At 30.0% G+C, this 21,596-nt stretch overlaps 1 protein-coding gene across 7 annotated transcripts; it reads left to right on the forward strand.

Moving 5' to 3' along the window:
* The first annotated feature begins 1,958 nt into the window (after window positions 1-1,958).
* Window positions 1,959-21,180, forward strand: LOC130672481 (coiled-coil domain-containing protein 50-like). Of its 7 annotated transcripts, none has more exons than XR_008990706.1 (10): window positions 1,959-2,638; window positions 8,556-8,802; window positions 8,865-9,064; window positions 9,161-9,364; window positions 9,500-9,727; window positions 10,380-10,834; window positions 10,910-16,003; window positions 16,475-16,567; window positions 18,635-18,710; window positions 18,803-18,925. XR_008990706.1 is itself a non-coding variant. In XM_057477091.1 (6 exons), the coding sequence occupies exons 2-6, from the start codon at window positions 16,947-16,949 to the stop codon at window positions 21,167-21,169; spliced, it is 1,053 nt and encodes a 350-aa protein (XP_057333074.1). In that variant the 5' UTR covers window positions 15,589-16,003; window positions 16,805-16,946; the 3' UTR covers window positions 21,170-21,180. The 7 variants fall into 7 exon arrangements, 3 of the variants coding, with proteins under 3 accessions (XP_057333074.1, XP_057333076.1, XP_057333075.1); XR_008990705.1 differs by having other exon boundaries at window positions 18,635-18,697; XR_008990704.1 differs by lacking the exon at window positions 16,475-16,567.
* Window positions 21,181-21,596: the final 416 nt, after the last annotated feature.

Below are 21,596 nucleotides of genomic sequence, written 5' to 3' on the forward strand. Positions count from 1 at the left end.
TACAATTTCTATTGTAAAAAGTTGAAAAAATTTCGAAAATTGGGTTACCGATTCGGAGTATTAGTTTTCTTTTGGTTTTCTCAAGTTTTTTTAATTGTTTTTAATCCTCCTACATTTTCCTTACATTTCTTTTGATGCTCATACATTGTCTTCACGTTTTTTTCGTTATTTTTTAACTTCCCGCTAAGAAAATCGACGATTTTCGAAAAATTGGGAAGTTATTGTTTTCACCCCGATTTGCGAAAATCGAAATTTCATCAGATGTCGACGTTCTGAGGTCCTAGGAAGCTATTCTGACTATTTTTAGAATGATGTCCGAGTGTCTGTATGTATGTATGTGTGTGTGTGTGTGTGTGTGTGTGTGTGTGTGTGTGTGTGTGTGTGTGTGTGTGTGTGTGTGTGTGTGTGTGTGTGTGTGTGTGTGTGTGTGTGTGTGTGTGTGTGTGTGTGTGTGTGTGTGTGTGTGTGTGTGTGTGTGTATGTGTGTGACCGGCTTATAACTTTTTAACTAATGAACCGATTTGGATGGTTAAGGCGGCAATCGAAAGAGCTTGTTGGCCATCAACTTTTCTGAAAATTTCAGATCATTTGATCAAGTAGATTCGAAAATATTGGCGAATTACGGAAAAAAAATTTTTTTTTTTTTTAGTTTTTTATTGATTTCTCAGAAACGACTCGAACGATCGACTTCAAAATCTAATCAGCTCTAGAACTCAATATAACACGTCGATTGCCGCCTCAACCATCAAAATCGGTTTATTCGTTCGTGAGATATCGTGGGCAAAAGATATGCCAAAAAACGGTTTTTTGCGAATATCTTTGAAACGACTAAGCCAAAAAATTTCAAAATTTGATCAGCTCTAGAACTCAATAAAACACGTCGATTGTTGCCTCAACCATCGAAATCAGTCAATTCGTTCGTGAGATATCGTGGGAGAAAGAAATGCTAAAAACGGTTTTTTTCGAAAACAATGGGATACAATAGTATTTTTGAGCTCGAAGAGCTCGAAAATGTACTCACAACAATGTTTTCGAGCTCAAGGAGCTCGAAAACAGCGGGAAGTTTTGGGGCTGGCCCGCAGGGTCAACCGATAGACAGATTTTTTTTTTTAGTTCTCTATAAATTGTTCTGAGCTCTCTATCCAAAGTTTATAATTCTTGGAATAGAAATTTATGTACGATGATTCTTTCTTGATTCTCCTTCGTTCTCAAAAAATCAATTTAAAAATGTTTATCCATCAAAAATCAATTACTTATAAATCTGCCAATCGTTTTCAAGAGTATTGGCCGACAACACTTACCCGAAAGAAAGTATTTACATTTGTATTTGCAGATTATATACTGTAGTTGGCTTGAATAGAACATCATTATATCAGTACCCTATAGCGAAATCGTTTATAAAAAAAAAAAAAATATATATATATTGGTATGTAGTATGATTTCAGTTTATTTTTCGTATAATTCTAGTAATATATTCAAATTGTCTCTCAATACTTATAATTTGGTTACATTTTTAATATTTAATATCCATAAGAATTCAATATTTAATTTTTTAAAAAATTAATTTTTAATAAAAGAGAATAAAGGAGGGTCAAAAGAGAATCTAGAAAGTATTTTATTTGATTTTTTTTTATTTTTTTGACGTTGAAAACGAGAATAAAAAAATCAAAATTACATTTCGTTCTCTTAGATTGTGAAAAAGAGAGGAGAATAAAAAAAAAAAAATAACAGAGAATCAATTCTTTGACTCGGGAATTAATCTTTTATAATTTAGACAATAACTTTGTATACCTTAAGCTAAGGAAGTATTAATGAAGAATTTTACATTTAGTTTAACTTTGTATAATAATAATGTTCGTTTCATTGTTTATTAGAATAAGAAAATATTCGAACAACTAATTATTTAACAATTTTTCATAATCTTCAATAAGTGGTAGAATCTAATTCTTCATTGCTAATAAATATAGCACATGGAAAAGGTAGTCTGATGAACATAATCCAGTCAGTTCAAATCAGTTCTGTTATAGTAGGCCACCAAGCAGCACTTGCGTTCTCTTGGTTTCATATTTACAACTCTCTCTTCACTGAATCTTAGCCTCTCCAATATCACAGTTGAAACATAAATGTAAAATTCTGTTTAACTTAACATGCGCGCGAACTCAAGTTTAATATATTTGTGACACATAAATATTCATAAGATAAAACGTCTAAACATTTTTACTATACTCATAGTAATCCTATGAATTGCTTAATGAAAAGAAAAAAAACAGTCATAGTTCCAAAATTATTGTGAGAATAATAATAATCATGGTCTGTGTGAATGTTTTTGATTGACAAGAAATGTATAATAATTTATAGATATAATAATCAATTATAAGCGTCAATTATCTCTAAAGTGAAAATTTGATTTTGAACAATAAGATTTTAGAATTTAAAATTTAACAGTGTAAACTTTTTATTGAATTTTAATCCACTATTAATCTCTCAAAGAAATGTTGCTTATTTTATATAGTGATATAGGTGACGTTTGCGAATGAATATATATTAAATAACAGTTAAAGTGAGATCGCTTTTGATTTTGCGATGTTTAACAAACTTATTTGTTTACTTTATTTATTTTTGTCAACCTATTTTTTCGGTAAGTCTATAACTTCACGATAAAAAAATCTAGACATAAAATTTTAATAAATAAATGAATAATCCTTATTAAATACTGAAAAAACCTGCAATATTCTGAAAACCATAATCACTGATTGAAAACGCATATTAATTTTAAGCGCGTATTCTCTATATAGTTTCTTACTTCCTGAATAAGAACACCAACCACATATGTTGCTTTATCTTCATAAAATTAATTTCATAGTATGAATTAACAAAAAAATATGGAATTATCAGCTTATTGAAATAATTTCTTTGCTTATTAATATTTCCTTGATTCTACATATTTTACTGGAGATAGTCCGAGGACATATTTAATGACTGAACAGTGAAAGCGATTATCAGTTTCATATTAGATGCACGTTCTTATATTATTTGTATTCATGCTAGTAATTGTATTTTGTTAATTTGGTATAGCAAATTACTAAAACTTTTGATGTGTCGGTTTAATTTCGATTATAATAGATATAATAATAGACATAATAATAATAACAATACGAAAAAAGTCTTGAATCTTTACGCTTAAGGAGAAATTTTTCAGGTGTTGGTAAACTATGAAAATAATTTATCTATATAAGTTTATTATTAAGTCAACTGAACAATTTGATAAATGAAGTAATTAAACAGAAACGTATTTTAAACTGTTAATCTTTTAAATGAAAAACGGATCGATAATAACAAATTTTTGAAAAACTTTTCTATATTTTAATTTATTTACGTATTAGTAAAGTAGTCTCTTCGATAGTACTTGTTTGACACGTGTTTAAATTTAGGCCACGAAGTCTAACGGAACTTATCTTCACTTCTGCTTTTTTTACAGTTTTATCTTTAACTATATTTTTTTCAAATACGTAAATTTTTGAAAATATATAGAAACACTCTACGACTAACAGTAAATTTAATAAGCTGTTAAATAATATATTATTTAAATTAAATTTCATTAGAATCCTGATTAGAAAATATTATTTACGGTAATTTATAAAGGTCATAATCATCAGAATTTAGAGAATTTAATATTATTCAATTCAAATCTTTTTCAATTTTTGTTTAGCAGTCAATAATTAAATTTACATATTATTTTGCATTACGGTTAATTAATAAAATTAAAGTTTAATTGAAAATTAATAATTCAAAAGTATTTTTAATATTAAGTGTAATTAAAAAATATGAAAAATATTTTACTTTGCAATCTTAGTTAGGTATTTGTTGTTCTTGAACAAAAACAATTCATGTAACCAATAACTACTAAAGAAATTTTTTTTAAAAAGTTATATCCATATATGTGGGTCGTTCCACGCTAAATTGACCGCGTTTGAACTTGACCTCTTTTGATTTGGCTGAAATTTTAATACACCATTCTACTTCACATAGAATGCTTGTGTTTTTCAAATAAATATTTGAACGTATTTTTTATAAAAGTATTATTGTCATTACTGTGAAGATTTAAGTCAAAAAAATAAATTTTTTAATAGTAATCATAATAACTCTAACAAATTCGACTGTCCCGAGAAATATCTAAAACATACTTGGCATTGGAGTTTGACTTCAGTATATTTTCGGTATAATTCTAAAATTACACCCAAATTATTTTAAAACAATACTAATTGGGTATAGATTTTCAAACCACCTATACCGAAATTATATAGTAAATAAAAACATAAAGAATAATTTCTCAATCGACAAATTACATGTATTTAAGTGTATTAAGTTTTCGAACTAGTAAACTATCGCCTGTGAGTGTAATGAAGTACCCTTGACACCGTTACAGATTCTGATCTAGAGTACACTTCTGTTTTCAACTATAGCTTTAAAAATTTGAAGCATTAAAAAAAATTTTTTGAGCTCGAAAGCGTATTCACAATAACATTTTCGAGCTCCTCGAGCTCGAAAGCAAAGGGAAGTTTTAGGGCTGGCTCGCAGGGTCAACCGTTTTCCAGATTTTTAATTGTTTTTATAAATTAACATTTTTTTATGATAAAAATTAAATGAAAAACGAAAAAAAATTAGAAAACTCAAATAAACTAATTAAATTGATCTTTAGTAAAATTGATAATTTCAATCGTTCGGAACTCAATGAAAAAAATTGCTACGATTTGGACTTTTCAGAGTTTCTTTGGGATACTTGGTGGTTAGAAAAAAATACCCTTAGTTCATCCATTAATTGCAAAGTTATTCTAAGATATGCAAATATCCCTAAATTCGCCATCTTTTAACTTTTTTTTAATCAAATTTTGTGTATCAAAATCAATTTTTACAACAAAAAAAACAACAATCATTTCTGATAGGCGATAGCTTGAAGTTTTTTAAACCCTTCAATTTCCTGTACGATTGTTGGTTGCCGAGCAATTAATTATCAAAGTAAAAAATGTCGTGTTCTTTGAGTACTGATAACTCAGCAACAAAGTATCGTATAAATCTTCTGAACATCTCAAATGATAGAGAAAGAATCAAACTAAAAGAGTTTTGAGAGACATTACTAAAAAAAAAATTTTTTAAGGCCATACCCCTTCCGAAAGCTAGGAAAAATTTTTTAAAATTTTTTACCTCTGATTGTTTTTTGATTTAATTACTTAATGACTACACCGGCACACAAAAAAAAATAAGTTCTCTGTACTTTTGACGGGACCGATTTATTCCCATGTATTTTGACCCGCTGAATCCGAATCCGAGGTCCGTTTAACCCGTACACCCCCAGATTTTTAGAAAACTTTAAAAAACCTCAAAAATACACAAAAATCGACCGTTTTTTAAATTTATAAATTTTTTTAACCCTAACTAAGCATGATTTTTATGTATTTCGGTCCTCCACATACTAACCTGAAGTTTATTTAAAACATTAGCCATTTAAAATTTGAGTAAATTCGAAAAAACCCCAAAAAATTGCAAAAAAGCAAAAAAATTCTTAGTGTTGTGATGAAAAAAATTTTTTTATGTTTTAGGCCAAAATATTTTTTATATATATATCACAGATCGAACAATATGATTTCTTTTATTTATTTCGATTTAAAAAATGATTTTTGTTATACCAAATTTTATTTTTTTCGATTTTTTGGGAATTTTTGCCATTTATTTAAAATTTTAGAAATGTCTGAGCCATGGATGTTCGAGAATTATATGTGACAGATAAACATACATGAAAATAATTATTTATTTAGCCCTATAAAATTTTTTTCATCACAATACTAAGAATTTTTTTGCTTTTTTGCAATTTTTTGGGGTTTTTTGGAATTTACTCAGACTTTAAATGGCTAATGTTTCAAATAAACTTCAGGTTAGTATGTGGAGGACCGAAATACATAAAAATCATGCTTAGTTAGGGTTAAAAAAATTTATAAATTTAAAAAACGGTCGATTTTTGTGTATTTTTGAGGTTTTTTAAAGTTTTCTAAAAATCTAAGGGTGTACGGGTTAAACGGACTTCGGATTCGGATTCAGCGGGTCAAAATACATGGGAATAAATCGGTCCCGTCAAAAGTACAGAGAACTTATTTTTTTTTGTGTGCCGGTGCTATTAGGGATAAAAATAACTATCGAAATAAAATAGTACAACTAGTGCAGTAAGTTGTCGATTGCCCACGAGAGCAAAGTTGAGTGCACAAACGAAGTGAGTGCGCTCATTTGCTCGTGTGGGTAATCGACAATACCGCACGAATTGAACATGCTTTTTTTTATTATTAATGCGATATAAGTGCTATTTTAGTACTCGCCGTTTTGTTCGCAAAGTAGCTTTTTGCTGATTCAACTAGTTGAATTTAGTCAGCACTAAAATAGCACTTATATTGCATGAATGATAAAAAAAATTTTTAATATACCACGTTTTTAAAACAGACTGAAAAGTATAAAATAATTTCTCTGAGCCTCATGAAAATTTAAAATCACATACAGATTCCGAACTTTTTACAGATAGTCCTGAAAATTCATGATTGTGAATTTTTAATAATTACATGAAAATACTTGTAAGGCTTAAAACGAAAAACACGGCGCATGCAACAGATAATTGATGCATTAATAGTTCAACTTACAATTTTATTGCTCTGCAAATGATATGAACCGATGTGTAAGTATTTTCATTGATAGCTTTTCTCTACACTTATTACAGTTATGTATTAATAGTAAATCTTACAAGAATTTTCATAGCTATTAAAAATTCACAATAATAAATTTTCAGGACTATCTATAAAAAGTTAAAAATCTGTTTGTGGTTTTAAATCTTCATAGGGCTCAGAAAAATTATTTTATACTTTTTAGTCCGTTCTAAAAACGTGATATATTAAAAATTGTTTTTTATTTTGATAATTATTTTCTGCTTTTTAGTATTGTGTGTGAAATTTCGAAATCGATTTCGGACACTTCGATGAGATAATCACAGAGACATGCGACAAGTTTCGGGTTTATTTCAGCTTCTTTTCACTTGATCATATTTGAAATGGAAAATCGTTATATCTACACGGAAAAAAATTTACTGTTTACCTATTAATAATATATCAAATTATTTAATGGTTTATTTTTCTAAAAAATAAAATTAAGAAGCAAGCAAAAATCATTTTTTATAAGATTTATACTTAAAAATATTAAAACAAATTAAAGCCCGATCCTTTTTAATTAAACATTTTAAGTACATGACTCTATTCGTGGTGCTGGAGGTCCTAGTCGTCGCATTCTTTCCATCTCTTTCATTGTATTTTCATTACACGGTGGTTGTTTATCTAACATCCAGTTGTGAGTAATATTCAAGAATATAACTGGTCCAGAAGTAAGTTTTGCATTGATTACCAAAATTTGTACCGAACAGATCAACAAACGAATATAAATTTTGTTTTTATTGCTTTTTTTTTCCTCTTATACTTCTTCTTCTTCTTTTTTTTTTTTTTTTTTTTTTCATTTTCTTGCATTGTCATCTAATTCTGAGCTATGTTCTAAATTTCTAGCTAAGTTCTAAAGTTCTAGCTAAGTTTCTAGCTAGGTTCTAAGTCTCTAGCTCATCGAGAAGATAGTTTAAAATCAAATACAGAATTACACCCGAACGGACATACATGAAAGCGAATTAATAAAAACGTGGTAAAAAAATTCAGTATCTGAAAACTAGGAACTTCAAGCTTTAATTCGTTTTTTTTTTTTGCTCTTTGACTATTTTTCGCAAAGCGCAAATTTTTATAAATCACCTAAAGTTTAGGATTTCTTAAATATTCTTTAATTTTTGTGACCAGTATAATTAGTAGGTATGCAAAATTTTATAAAACTTTTACGAAATCTCATCAAATTTTTTTTTTCGGCTGACCAGCGAAAATTTTCCACAACTTTTTTTATAAAACTTGTTAAGAATACCATAAATATTTCTGAGGTTGAATTTTGCAAAATCTAAACATAAAACATAATTTATTACATAAAATGTTCGTTTTTCATCACGGATTTACATAGATTTGTATTGATTTATGCCGATATCTACAAAGATCTAATTATTAATAAAAAATACCATGTTCATATAGATCTAAGAACATCTCTCAAATGAAACAAATGAGATCTATGTATATCTAAACTACATTATTTCTTCATCAGTATAAGATCAATCATGCTTTTACACGACTAAGTGAAAGGGTTTTTAGTCTATATAATTATGTATGACTTAATATGAATATTGCATGTTTATTATTTCTTATAAATTATTTTCTATCAATTTAATTCAATTCAACAATAATTTTTTTCTGTAATTGGAAGAAATCTAAGTAAGGTAAATGGGATCAAATTAATATTTCTATTCGACGTCGCTTAAAAAGCTAAACAAAGAAATATTAATCAAGGGCAATATTTCCTAAAAAAATTAATTTGAAATAAATAATTGTTAATTATTATAGGCTATTATATAGTATTAGATGGTCTAATAGTTATATCTATTACAGATTCTCATGTTAATGCAAAGAGATGGTCACCAGTTATGGACGAATCGTTAGACGAACGTCATGACGCAGAGATTTTTCGAGCTGTATTTGAATCAATGAAACAGTGGGAATCACACAAAAAAACTTCGTTCCGAACAAAAAGAGAAATATCTAGAGTATGTTATGAAGATGTAGGTTGTTTCGAGGATACTGGACCTTTTAGCTATTTAGAAATGCTTCCATCACCGCCTAAAGATGTTGGTACTAGGTGAGCTTATTTCTTTCCTAACTATATCTTGAATCGATGGATTAAAATTTTTTCTCATTTAGATTCTTTGTTTATGGAAGTCGAAAAGCAAGATCGGTACCCATGGAAGTTTCTGCTGATGATATAAATACGATAGAAAAAAACGCTATTGATCCTGAACTTCCGACGAAAATAATTGTGCACGGTTTCGGATCTGATTGTGATAATATTTGGGTATATGAAATGCGATCTGCACTTATGTCAGTACATGATTGTAACATCGGTTTGTATAAAATACTTAAAAAAAATTAACATTAGCATAATTTAGTTCATGTAAGCAATCAATCAATGTTCTTAAAAAATTAATCGTAACTTTTAGTATGTGTCGACTGGAGCCCTGGTAGTGCAATACCAAATTATGTGAGAGCAGCAGCAAATACGAGGCTTGTAGGAAGACAATTAGCAAAATTTATACGAAGTCTTAATGTACCTCTGAATAAAGTTCATATGATTGGATTTAGTTTGGGTGCACATGTAGCAGGTTTTGCTGGTGCAGAGCTAGCTAATGTCTCCAGAATCACCGGTAACTAAAATCTGTAATGAACATGAAAGTAATTTATAAAGACTCAATTAATCGAGTTTCTTTTAATAATATGAAGAAACGTTTTTTCAATATACAACGTTGAATCCTGAAACAAAAGTTTGTTAATGCTTCCAGGTCTTGATCCCGCAGGACCTCTATTTGAAACTCAAGATCCACTAGTAAGGTTGGATAATATGGATGCTCATTTTGTTGACGTGATACACAGTAATGGTGAACAATTAATTCTCGGTGGTTTAGGATCGTGGCAACCAATGGGTGACGTTGACTTTTATCCTAATGGTGGACGAATGCAAACAGGGTGTTCCAATTTGTTTCTGGGTGCAGTATCCGATTTCATTTGGTGTAAGCACAATTCTTATAACTTTATAGTTTAATAAACTTTTAAATAAGATAAGATATCAATAATACCTGAAAGAGTACTCTTATTAAACTTAGAAAAAAACTTATAAATTTTTACATTTGTATGTAAAATCAAACTGAAGAAACTTCTCTATATGTTCCGGTGGCACTGCAGTGTCTCGCACCAAGCATACGTTCAAACACATATTTAGGTATATGTGTGTGAATATTGTGGTGCAAGATGATCGTGTTTTTCTTCCTGAACCATATGTTTACTTTACCCCTTATATATTTTTGTTTATATTAACTAAGATCAAATATTATTTATTATTTATTGATATTTAATCATACACTATGAAGTTGAATCAAAAATTTTTAAACTGAATAGTTAATTCATAATTTTTCAATTATGCATAAGACCATTTGTAAATACGTCCATTTTTCTCAGTCATGAGCGAAAAAAAGGACATCAATTTTAAAAAATTAATGTCTCTTAAACGGTTTGATAAACATAGTTTAAAAAAAAATTGGCGATGCAAATGCAAATTGGTGGTTGATTTCCCTTTAATCGGGAAGTACCCTAATCTATATTGTCATTAATATCATCATTTTTTGAATCAACAATGAAAATTACTAAATCAAATGATTATTTTAGCTAGCTCAATTGAAGGAAGATCACTTTGTAATCACCGACGAGCATACAAACTTTTTACTGACTCGGTGAGTCCAAAATGCCGTTTTCCGGCGTTTCCATGTGAAAAAGGCTATGACGGCTTGTTACAAGGTGAATGTTTTCCTTGTGGTCCTGATAGGCTGTGTGGTGATATGGGTTATTACAGTGATACTTCAAGTGCTCGAGGACAGTTGTATTTAATAACTCGAGAAGAAGAACCGTTTTGCGCTCTTCAGTATCAAATAAAAGTATTTAATAGCCATAGAAAAAGACCTACAAAAAGTTACGGGAAGTTACAAATCACGCTAGTTGGTTCTGGTTCTTTAAATGAGACTTTCACTATGACGCGAAAGGATGATGAAGAACTTTTAGTCGGAACTATCCTTCATAAAATTGTTGTACCTCACCCAGTGGTCGTTAACTTGAAAGCAGTCGAGGTAAAACATCTTTCTCATGCTTACTAAATAATTCAACTTATAAAATAATATTTTTTTTTTTTTTTTTTTTTTTAGATAAAATATACCGCTTACAGTGGGTGGATTTCATCGGGTCTCGTTTCATGGAACATTGACAAAGTTTCCGTTGTTGATAGCTTCGGTAGAAGCATTTCTGTTTGCAAGAAAAATCTTGCTCTTGAATCGGGGCATTCCGTTTATTTGTTACTTTATCCCGGTGAATGCAACATTCCACTGGAATCCGATAATTATACTTCGATTGATAGTAGTTTCCTTTTGCCAGAATCAACAACCGCAGAAGTAAATGCAATAAAAAAAACTTTCGATGTAAAAATCGAGCCAAGTAATATCGGACCTTTCACAAAAAACCAAAATTTCGAGCCAGCAAATAGGTATTCAGTTCTAACATTTTCGAGTGAAAATAGTAATTCACAGAGGAACTTCGGTCCATTTACAAAAGATCAAAATTTAAAGATGTCATTGATTGATGATACAAATTCTTCAAGTCATCATCAGGATCAAAGATCAGTCAAGAATGATAGTAGTAAAGATAATTCAAATTTTTGGCTCTTTGCCGATGTCAATGATACTGGATTGAATTTATTGGAAAACCCAGTAGTAGAAAGTGGAAGAGGATTTTCTGGTGCTGAATATATTCTTTCTACTTCTACAAGTTCTACGGTGCCCACAGACTCAATACCGTCTGTCGAATTTCATAGTGAAATACATGAACCAGTATTACAAATCAATAAACATGAAACTGGTAGATCAATGCGGCTACCGGAGATAACAGAGCCACTTCTAAGACCACGTATAACAAAGAATATCAAAGTTACTGAGAATTCGGAAACGACTGAAAAGAACCTAGAACATAGTTGTTCGGACTGTGGAAATGAAGACAATGCACAAAAAGGATTTACTGTCCAATTTTTACCAGAAAGACTTGCAAATATTCTAGAGCAAGCAGAACGGTACGCACGGCGAACATTTCTCCCTCTGATATCACAATATACCCCAAGCTTCATTGATGGACAACAAGAAAACCTTAAATACTTTCCTTCGTTGATTAATGCTTCAGAAAAAAATGGTTCAATCTCCAGTTATGACTTCCACCCTACATCAATAACTAATGAATATATCCACGAGGATTCCCAAAATACAAAAGAAATTAAAGCCTTAAATCAATCAGAAAAGGATGTTAATTTTAACTCTCTTAGTACAACAAATTCTACCATTACTATGCTATCTAAATCAGAATCATACAAAATACCTACAAATAGTAGTTATAATGACAGTAGCTTTCACAGTTCACGAAATTTTAAGTCCATAGAACAATCAAATAATTGGGTGCCTGTAAATAGAAGCTCGTCAAATGGTGGATCCATAAAATCTAACCCCGTTGATTTTCGACCGTTAGAAAGTCATGAAGAGAAATGGGTAAATAAAGTTATCGATACTAGAATGTTACAGATAAATGAAACATCATTATCTAACAATGATTATAATAATAAAAGTAGTGAAAGTAGTAGTATTAGTATTCATAATAAAAACGATAATAATAATAGCTATAACAATGCTACTAGTGCTACTACTACTACTACTAATAATAATAATAATAATAATAATAATAATAACCCTTTGACAAAAAATATAGGTGATGATATATAATAAGATGTGATAATATATGAATCATATATTACTTATGACTTGGGTGTTAAATTTATATAGAGTTTGAGTCAGCCATGTTGACATTAGTTTTTGTACGCCATTTTAGGCACGTGATCTTATTTGATAATTTAAAACTAGATTTCGTATACTTTTGCAAAATTCATATTGTGTATAGTGTAAGTGAATTCTTTGAATAATTCGAGTTAATAAAATTGTCAATTGATTAATTGTTAATTCTAAAAGTAGTGAATACAGATGATCAAATTTTTATCCTTCAACTGTTTGTTCCTAGTGACTACTAAGTTGGTAGATACTTGACCTTCAGTCTTTTTATATGAGCTCGCTCAACCTGTTGACTCAGTATCAAGAAACGGATATTGTCATCCCAGCAAGAGATTGGACTTCGGATGTCGTCGGTTTTCATTCCCACTCTGGATGTTTTACGTCTTAAATGTTCTCCCACTTTTCTGTACGCATACACATTTCATAAAAAATGTTCGGTAGTGGGGACAATTTCCGAGGTCTATTCTTTAAGAGAATTTCTCTTACTGGGACCACAATACAACTGTAAATAATCAAAAACTTCTTCGTCACCTAACATAAAATCATTGGCGATCGCACCATTATGATCATTACTTGAAAGTGTAGGCCATCTAGTCACACTAAAAAGTCCCGGTTATAATGAATTGTACATTGGTAATCAAATTTGAACTTTTCTTCAATTTATCTACACGTATGCATATATGCCCTATAAATGAACATATGTTGATATGTATGAACATACATCCCGAGAAAAAAAAAATTTATGATCAGATATGAATTGCATTTGATCATATGTGGTCATATGCAAATAAAATATGCCTGTATCTGAAAACGTATGAATCCTAAAATAAGCATCATATATGAACATAAATGATTCTTTGTTAACAATTAATTTCTTATTAAAAAATAACGTAAAATTGGAACTGGTTAAAATTATAATTGAAAACTTGCTACTTTTAATAATGAATAAAAAAAAACAAACCTCAAGTTCAAAATTTTACTTTGTTAATTTCTTTAAAATAACCAAAAATTACTCTATAAAAAAGAAGTCGAACTTCTGAAATATGATATAAAATATCAATATACTCATGAGTGTAAATGTAACTGACAAGTGGCAATTTATGAAATTTTCAAATAAATAAATAAAATGTAAATAGAATAAAAATTAACTAATGTGTGTTTAAATTAATGAAAAATTAGTACGCGCATTTTTTTAGATTTCATTATTTTAATTAATTAATTTATTTATTTATTTAAAATTTATGAATTGTCTGATGTCTGCTACATTCACTCATAATATACCCTACCCTGATAGCCACACTCTAAAGATACCCTGATAGCCACACCTTGCTCAGCAAAGTTCTGCAGTGAAACAATTCCGGCTAACGACAAGTTTCTGGCAAACCTTGGCTGAATAATACTTTCCTTTACGTTGGCTTCAGAAAACGGCAGTAGCTTGAAGTTAACTTGCAGTTCAGGTGGCTATCAGGGTTGAAGTGAAACTTTCAATCAACTTAACGTCATTGTCTGACAGTAACACTTGTAGTCAAATTGAATTCAAGTTTTACTTTTATAATTTACTGTCAACTTAAAGGTAACTGCTTGCTCTCCACCACTTTCCCAGATAGCAAAATGACGTCTTGATGAGTTCTGAATGAATTCCTATTTCTGATTTGGACGTCTCATCAACATCTTAAAGAAGTCTGTAAGAAGTTCGTAAGATGTCGAATGAGCTACCTGGTGAACTCAGTAAGACGTCTTTAAAAAGAGTTCTCAAAGAGTTCTTTTTTCTGACTTCGCAAATAAGACTTCAGTATGAATTTACCATGACGTCTTTAAGGAGCTTCTAATTTTGAGTTCATAAAGAAGTTTAAACAAGAATATATTTAGTCGTCACAAAACTGACGTCTTATTTATGGACTTTTCAAGAACTCTCAATTAAGAGTTCTTAAAAATGACACCTTTAGTCATTACAAGACTTCTTGAGGACGCCTTCAAAAAGACGTCGTAAAGCAGTCATTCCGACTTGAATGCTGTCTAGGTTCCTTTAAGTTGGCTTAAGAATACGGCAGTAGTTTGTAGTTAATTTACGGTTAGGGTGGCTATCAGGGTAATTGCTCAGCAAGTTCTGCAGTGAAACATTTTCGGCTTACTTAACGACAAGTTTTTGGTAAGCCTCGGCTGGATAATACTTGCGTGCAAGTTGATGCAAATCTACTGCCGTCATCTGAATGTAATTTGGCAGAAAAACTTGCCGTCAATTTGAAGTGAAACTGCCAATCAACTTAACGTACTTCTAGTAGCTACTTTAGCTTGAAATTGACGGTAATTTGATGTTGAAATTACCTGAAATTTGTTGCTTGAATTTGCCGACAATTTGTCAGCAAAAGTTGAAAATAAAAATTTGCGGTTAATTTTTCTTCAATTTAAAGGTGTAACTTTTTACGAAAAAAAAAAAGTCGGTAATGTTCATTCTTACCATTTCAGAAGGTAAGCAAATTTATACGTAAAATTGTCTAAAATTGACAACTTTTTTCTAGTCAACTTTAGAAGTGAATTTGCATTCTAATTCGAGAAAGTAAATTTACGTGAAATTGTAGAGGAAGTTGCATACAAATTGTCGTAAAAAACGGAAAAGTCCGAAGTTGACAGAGATTTGACGAAAAATTCAAGGAAACTTTTGTAAAGTAAACTTTTGCTAAAGCAAACTGTGCTATTAGGGGTCATTGTCTGACGGTAACACTTGTAGTCAAATTGAATTCAAGTTACAGACAATTTACTGTCAACTCAAAGGTAACTGTTTGCACTCCAACACTTTCCTTTTAATTGGCTTCAGAATACCGCCGTAGCTTGAAGTTAACTTGTGGTTAAGGAGGCTATCAGGGTAGTTGGCAATAGTTAGTCGTCAAATTGAAGAAAAAATTTCTAGTGAGCCAATCTGGTTATTTGTGGAGTAAAGTAGTTTCTTTGTCAAGTTATAGAGGCAGCACCACTGCCTACGCGGGTACTCGTTTTTAACTATAATTCTAGAAAAATATACAGTTTAGTTGTGTCCTAAATAATAAACAAAATTGACATGACTTGACAAGTAAAAATTCCATTGAATAAATATGGTTTGAAATAAAGATTAATTATTGTCGAGATGGGTTATCAGTTATTTTAGTCAAAGCATTTCTCAAACAAAAATTTTTAACGCAAAATAAAGCTCGATGCAATTTTCTATAATCTAATGATCTACATTTTCATTTTTTTTAATTTTCTGTTTGATCAAGAGAAACGTGGAAAAAGTTTCTATTTACTGTATAAGTGCAAGAAGGATAGTACAATTCGTCCATTTGAGTGCGGAAGCGAAAAAAGTGGCAACTCCTTAAAGTATAATAAATCCAAATCGGAATGCAGTTCTAGTGTCGTAGTCCACAAATACTCAGAAATGTTGTACAAGTACGTACTTACATACAATCTAAATCTGACAGCTTTACCATTCGTGTTGAATTCTTATAATGCGAGATAACCGTAGTGTTAATAATGATTTCTGAAAATTATATGAACAATTTGGTTCTATGAAACTTGTATAGCGTTTTAATGACACGAAAAGCAACCCTGATTAAAGAAAATAATTTATTCAATACTGAATGTATGTCTATACAGTATTAAAATTGAATTGTTTTGAATCATTTCTGATTGTTTTGAATCATTTTTTTAAATCAGGGAGTAGACATCAGAAAATTTTATTATTTTTTTTAAGAGTAACATATTTTGGAGTAGAATAAAATTTTTTGAAATTGCATATAATTTTTTTTTTCTATAACTGTTATATTTGTCTATTAAAAAGAAAAAATAAAGATTTCTTTTGTCTGCTACTTTCAGTATAATCGTTTTTAAACATGCTTAGTAAAAAAATTTTACTGTTAGGAACGCACACGGTCCATATTGTATAAACATACAAAGTAATAAAGAACAATAGAACAGAATTTGTAATTTTACTCTAAATTGTCTACATTTACGGTAATCTTTACTTTTAATAAAATTAGTTTGTTTCAAATATCGGTAGTTATTTATTTATTCGTTTCTTTATATAATAATTTTTTAGTCTACAATAAGTTTTTAGTGTACAAAAAGCTTATATAGAATCAGTAGACAGTATGACTTGATAGTTTTTTTCATTTGCGTTTTCGTAATTTTATATATGATTTATGTAATTATGTGTTTCTAATAATATGTTACTAACTTTTTGCATGCTAGCCTCGCAGTTTTCAAAATCAAGATGGAGTAGAACAATTCAAATTATTTGTAATGTCTGGGAATTCTTCGATATTATACTAAATGTTTTTTTCATTTCACTCATAATTACATTGACGGCTTTATTTATTTTGTAAAGGTAATAATGATGGCAAAGCCCATACTTAATTCAGATTCTTTGCCCAAGGCTGGTCGAGTTAATGAAGGTAAGCTGACACTAATTGTTTACATTATTTCTCACTATTGTTTTTTCAAGTTCTTGCTTGGAAAATTATTAGGGAAAACAAGTATTTTAATAAACAGATATTTTTTTTTTTGCAATGTTCCTATACTTATGAATTGAAGCTTATTGAGAATAAATGAGATCACAAAAAAGTATTGAACTGGAATTAAATGATTGTTTCGATAAATTATATTGTGGGTTGAATGAAAATCAATCGAAACTTAATGTTAACAGAATTATTTTTACGGTATTGCATAGTAAGAGTGCTCCTAATGTAAGGGATAAATGTCTATTGAAGTTTAATAGAACTAATATTCGATACGTTACAAAAACCAAATACTTGGGCATAGTAATTGATGATCGCCTCAGTTTTGACAATAATGCGGTATATGCCGCACGCTAAGTTACTAGTAAATTAAGTATTTTATACAGACTTTGTAAATCAGTAGCAGATTTTATAAAGTATTTTATTTACAAATCAAGTATTGCATTCCGATTCGAATACTGCAGTACACTATCGCTAAATTGCACCCAAGCTAAAATAAATATCTTACAAAAACTGCATAACATGGCTATGAGAATAATTTTTAATGTAAACAAATATATAGAAATTGAATTAATTTTTTAAAACCAAGAGTCGTTTACAATCGTTTTGTAATGATTTATAGAATGCTGAATGGCTTAACATCTGCATATCTTTGTAATATAATCCAATTTAATGGCGATAATCATCAGTATTACACTGGAAATAGAACTTCACTTAAAATGCTTTTGCCAGCCTGACAGAAACGGGCCGGACTAAATACATACTATAATCACCTATCTTTTGATACATATTAAATCATTAACTCATTAAATATTTGGAATTAAAAATATATATTCTGTATCTCTATTTGATCTTCTATAGCATTTATTATAGTATACGATTATTTTTTTATTATCTCATTTTAATTGATTTGATGTCTTATTTTATTTTTGTACTTGCTCCTTGCTTTATTGTCATTTTCCCTTACCCTCCCTCTCTGTCTTTCAACTTTCATATTCTGAGGTACCTGAGGAAGATGTCGATCCAAGTAAGCCCCAATTTTATGCATTGGTCGAGAGGGGGCGTATTTTCTTTCCCATGTGCACCTACAAAGCGATAATTTTATTGTGGTTTACATTACATATATTTAAATTAAAAAAAAAATAGTCTGGCAATTTAATTTTATGGATTTCAAATGTGCGCCGACCCTTGCTGATATTGTCAATTCGTAATATGCTTTTACAAGGCTATAATTTTAGGGAATATTCTTTCATCTATCTCAAAAATTTATGTTGAGAGCCAGGTATATTTGTAAAATCACGCGCCGATGGTATCTATCGACATTAATTGACAGAATAAGACATATTGTAGCGTAACATTCTAAAAGATGCGTCATGAGACCCATTGCAACAGGCATACTTCTAAAAGAAATCTATCTGAAAACATGTATACATTTTTTTAATATTCCGAATTCCCTGCAAGAATTTTAGTCGATTTCTGTTATAGTATGGCTCATACTGAACACACATATTCTTTGTTTTTTGTTATTTTTGACCTGTGTTATGAGTTATTTTATTTTTTACAGTATGTCGTGAATGGCTTGTTCATGAAGATGGTGCGTTAGCATACCGTCTGCAGGATAAAGAAAGTACGTATTTTAGGTATAATATACGATTTCTTATTAAATTACTAAAAAAAAACAAAAACGGGTTTGAGGAAGTAAGTGAATGACAATTATGAAAATGTTTTTCAGTTAAAGAACATTATTCTGGTAATAAAGTTCGAAATGCTCAAGTTAGAGAAGACTTACCACGAGCTAAGATCGAACAACAACTTGAAGAATTGAAATATCACTCACTTATACAACAGCAGTAAGTATTTTTCTCATTGTAGAAATATCAGCTATAGAAAAAAAAAAAATATCCCAGAAGTTTCAGTTCGAATTTCAAGGGTGAGCGGAGGAAATCCCAAGACAAAAAATCCTCTACCATTTTTAAACCCGACGTGCTGATAATCCTATAATTAAAAAAGGCCATTGAAAAACTTGACTTCCCCTTTCTTTTCTCTACAAACTGTTTCTAATTTTTACCATTCTGGCATAATTATGAATCACACAAGAAACAAAATATTCAGGACTCAATGTCACGTTGTGAATCTTCGCACTTTCAACGGTGGCGGTCATTCTCGCTGCCATTTTTTTCTGCAGTTTTCCTTATTTTACTCTTTCTGCTTGAGTGCGCTTCTATTGGCTACTTTTTTTTTATGTATGATCAATAACCGGCGTGTCAGGTGCAAAAATAGTATTGGACTGATCGTTTCCGAATTTTATCGTCTATCCGGCCTTAAAAAATATATATATATATATGGGGCATTCCACGCCAAATCGACCACTTTAGAACACGACCCCTTTCGATTTCACTGAAAATTTTTTCTCATTTTCTGCTCTATCAAATACGTTTCTCAGAATTTTTTCAAATTTTTTGATCCAACCAAAGTTATGAATTTTTATAACAAAGGCTTTTTTTGTTCAACAAGCTATAACTTTTTCAAAAATTGGCTTATCAGGACGTTTTTTTTTCTAAAAATCAATTTTTGAAAAAGCCATGGCTTAATGAAAAAAAAAGCCTTTTTTTTAATTCACCTTTTTTTGATCGGGTAAAAACATTCTGAGCAATGTTTTTGATGGGGTAGAAAATGAGAAAAAAATGTTCCACCAAATCGAAGGGGGCCGGGTTTCAAAGTGGACGATTTGTCGTAGAAAGTCCATGTTTTTTTATTTCACCGCAAACGGCGACCCGAAAATTTGAAATGCGGTTGAGCTATAGAGAATTTGAAAAAAAATCCTAACTTTCTTATGTATTTTGAATGGGAAAATTTCAAAATCAAATTTAAAGTACTTAAAATTAAAATTAAGAGCTGAAAACTTTCAAGGAATTTTTTTTGCAATGTCTAAAATAATATTTTGAAAAAATATAATATAATATAATATTTTCAAAAAAAAAAAATAAAAAAGAATGGTAATCATCACGAAACTTTCGATTTTTTCCGAAAATTCGAAAAATGAGAAGAAGTTTTCAACCAAATCGAAGGGGATTGGGTTCTAAAGTGGTCGATTTGACGTGGAGTGTCCCATATATAACAAGTAATTTTTTTTGTTATCAGAGAAGAAAAAGATGCGTTTATTGCACGTGAAGTTGCATTAAAGCTGGAGAGAGAAGAAAGAATTCGAGAGCGAGAACTTGAAGAAAAAATGAAATATCAATTACAACTTGACGACGAAAGACTACAAATGGAAGTTGAATTATTAATGCAGAGACGTTTGCAAGAAGAGAAAGATCAGGTATATTTACTCAATTTATGAATAGAGATTTCAAAGTAAATATTTACATGCATTTCTATAAGTAAATCATTGTGATGTTTCGTTGCAAAGTTGTTTTCATGCATACTGTGTTGTAAACATTATTAATGTGTTTTTTAATTCTTATAGGAAATAGCAAAAATGATACAAGAAGAGGAGAACTCTGCAGACTTGAACGCTAGTTTAATTGATGATCAATTCTTAAGAGACCGAAAGCTAGCAATGGAAGCACAAGATGCCGAGTTTGCACGATTGTTACAAGAAAAAGAAAAAATGAAAGCCCGTCGTGCGCGTGAACGTGCTAGACAAAAAAAATTGAATCGGCAACAGACGCAACAACTTGAATGTCAGATTGATGATATCAAATCCCAAATACCAAATGGATCAGACTTGATGGTTGATAATGAGAAAAAATCACCTCAACAGTCAAGTGATTTCACTCATCATCCTTTTCAATGTTTAACGCCTGAAAGAATTCAAGTATTAAGAGATCAGAAGGAAGATGTTCAAGAATGTTCAAATGTCGCTGCAATAATTGATCCAACTTATTATAAAAATAGTAACCCAAGTAGTTCGAGTAGTTCCAGTAATATCATGAGCCCATCTTATCTATCACCTACTTTTTCTGATGATCTCGAGAACGATAATATTCCATGTTATATGCCAATTCAAGGTCAACGACGTATGCAAATTCCAGCTTCACCTCTGTTTCATGAAGAAAAAAACAAGCGTCGAGTGAAAGACGGCTGTAAAAATCAATGAACAAAACAAAATAATAATAATAAGGAAATCAAGACGCGAAAAATTCGAATTTATTTCAAAAAAAATTTCGATACTTTCTAAAAATCTAATGACTACTGTAGATTATATTTTTATATCAAGACAAAATTTGATTTATAATGATTTTATATGAGTACTATGAATTATTTTTCAACTATGTAGATTATTATCCTAACTCATTAAATAGAAATTTTTATATATAAGAATAATGAAAATCATCACAACTTAAGAAAAAAAAAAATGACATTGGATACAGTACACTGCATACAACAGTATTTTTTCTTTCGGAATATTTTCAGCTCTCACAGCAATACTGTTATGACAGTATTATAAATATGAAAGTTTAATGCAAAGAGGAATATGTATATTGACTAAAGCAAAACTTGCCCTGTTTAGAAAATCTCATACT

The sequence above is a fragment of the Microplitis mediator genome, chromosome 7, assembly GCF_029852145.1.
Source record: "Microplitis mediator isolate UGA2020A chromosome 7, iyMicMedi2.1, whole genome shotgun sequence".
Taxonomy (NCBI): Eukaryota; Metazoa; Arthropoda; class Insecta; order Hymenoptera; family Braconidae; genus Microplitis; species Microplitis mediator.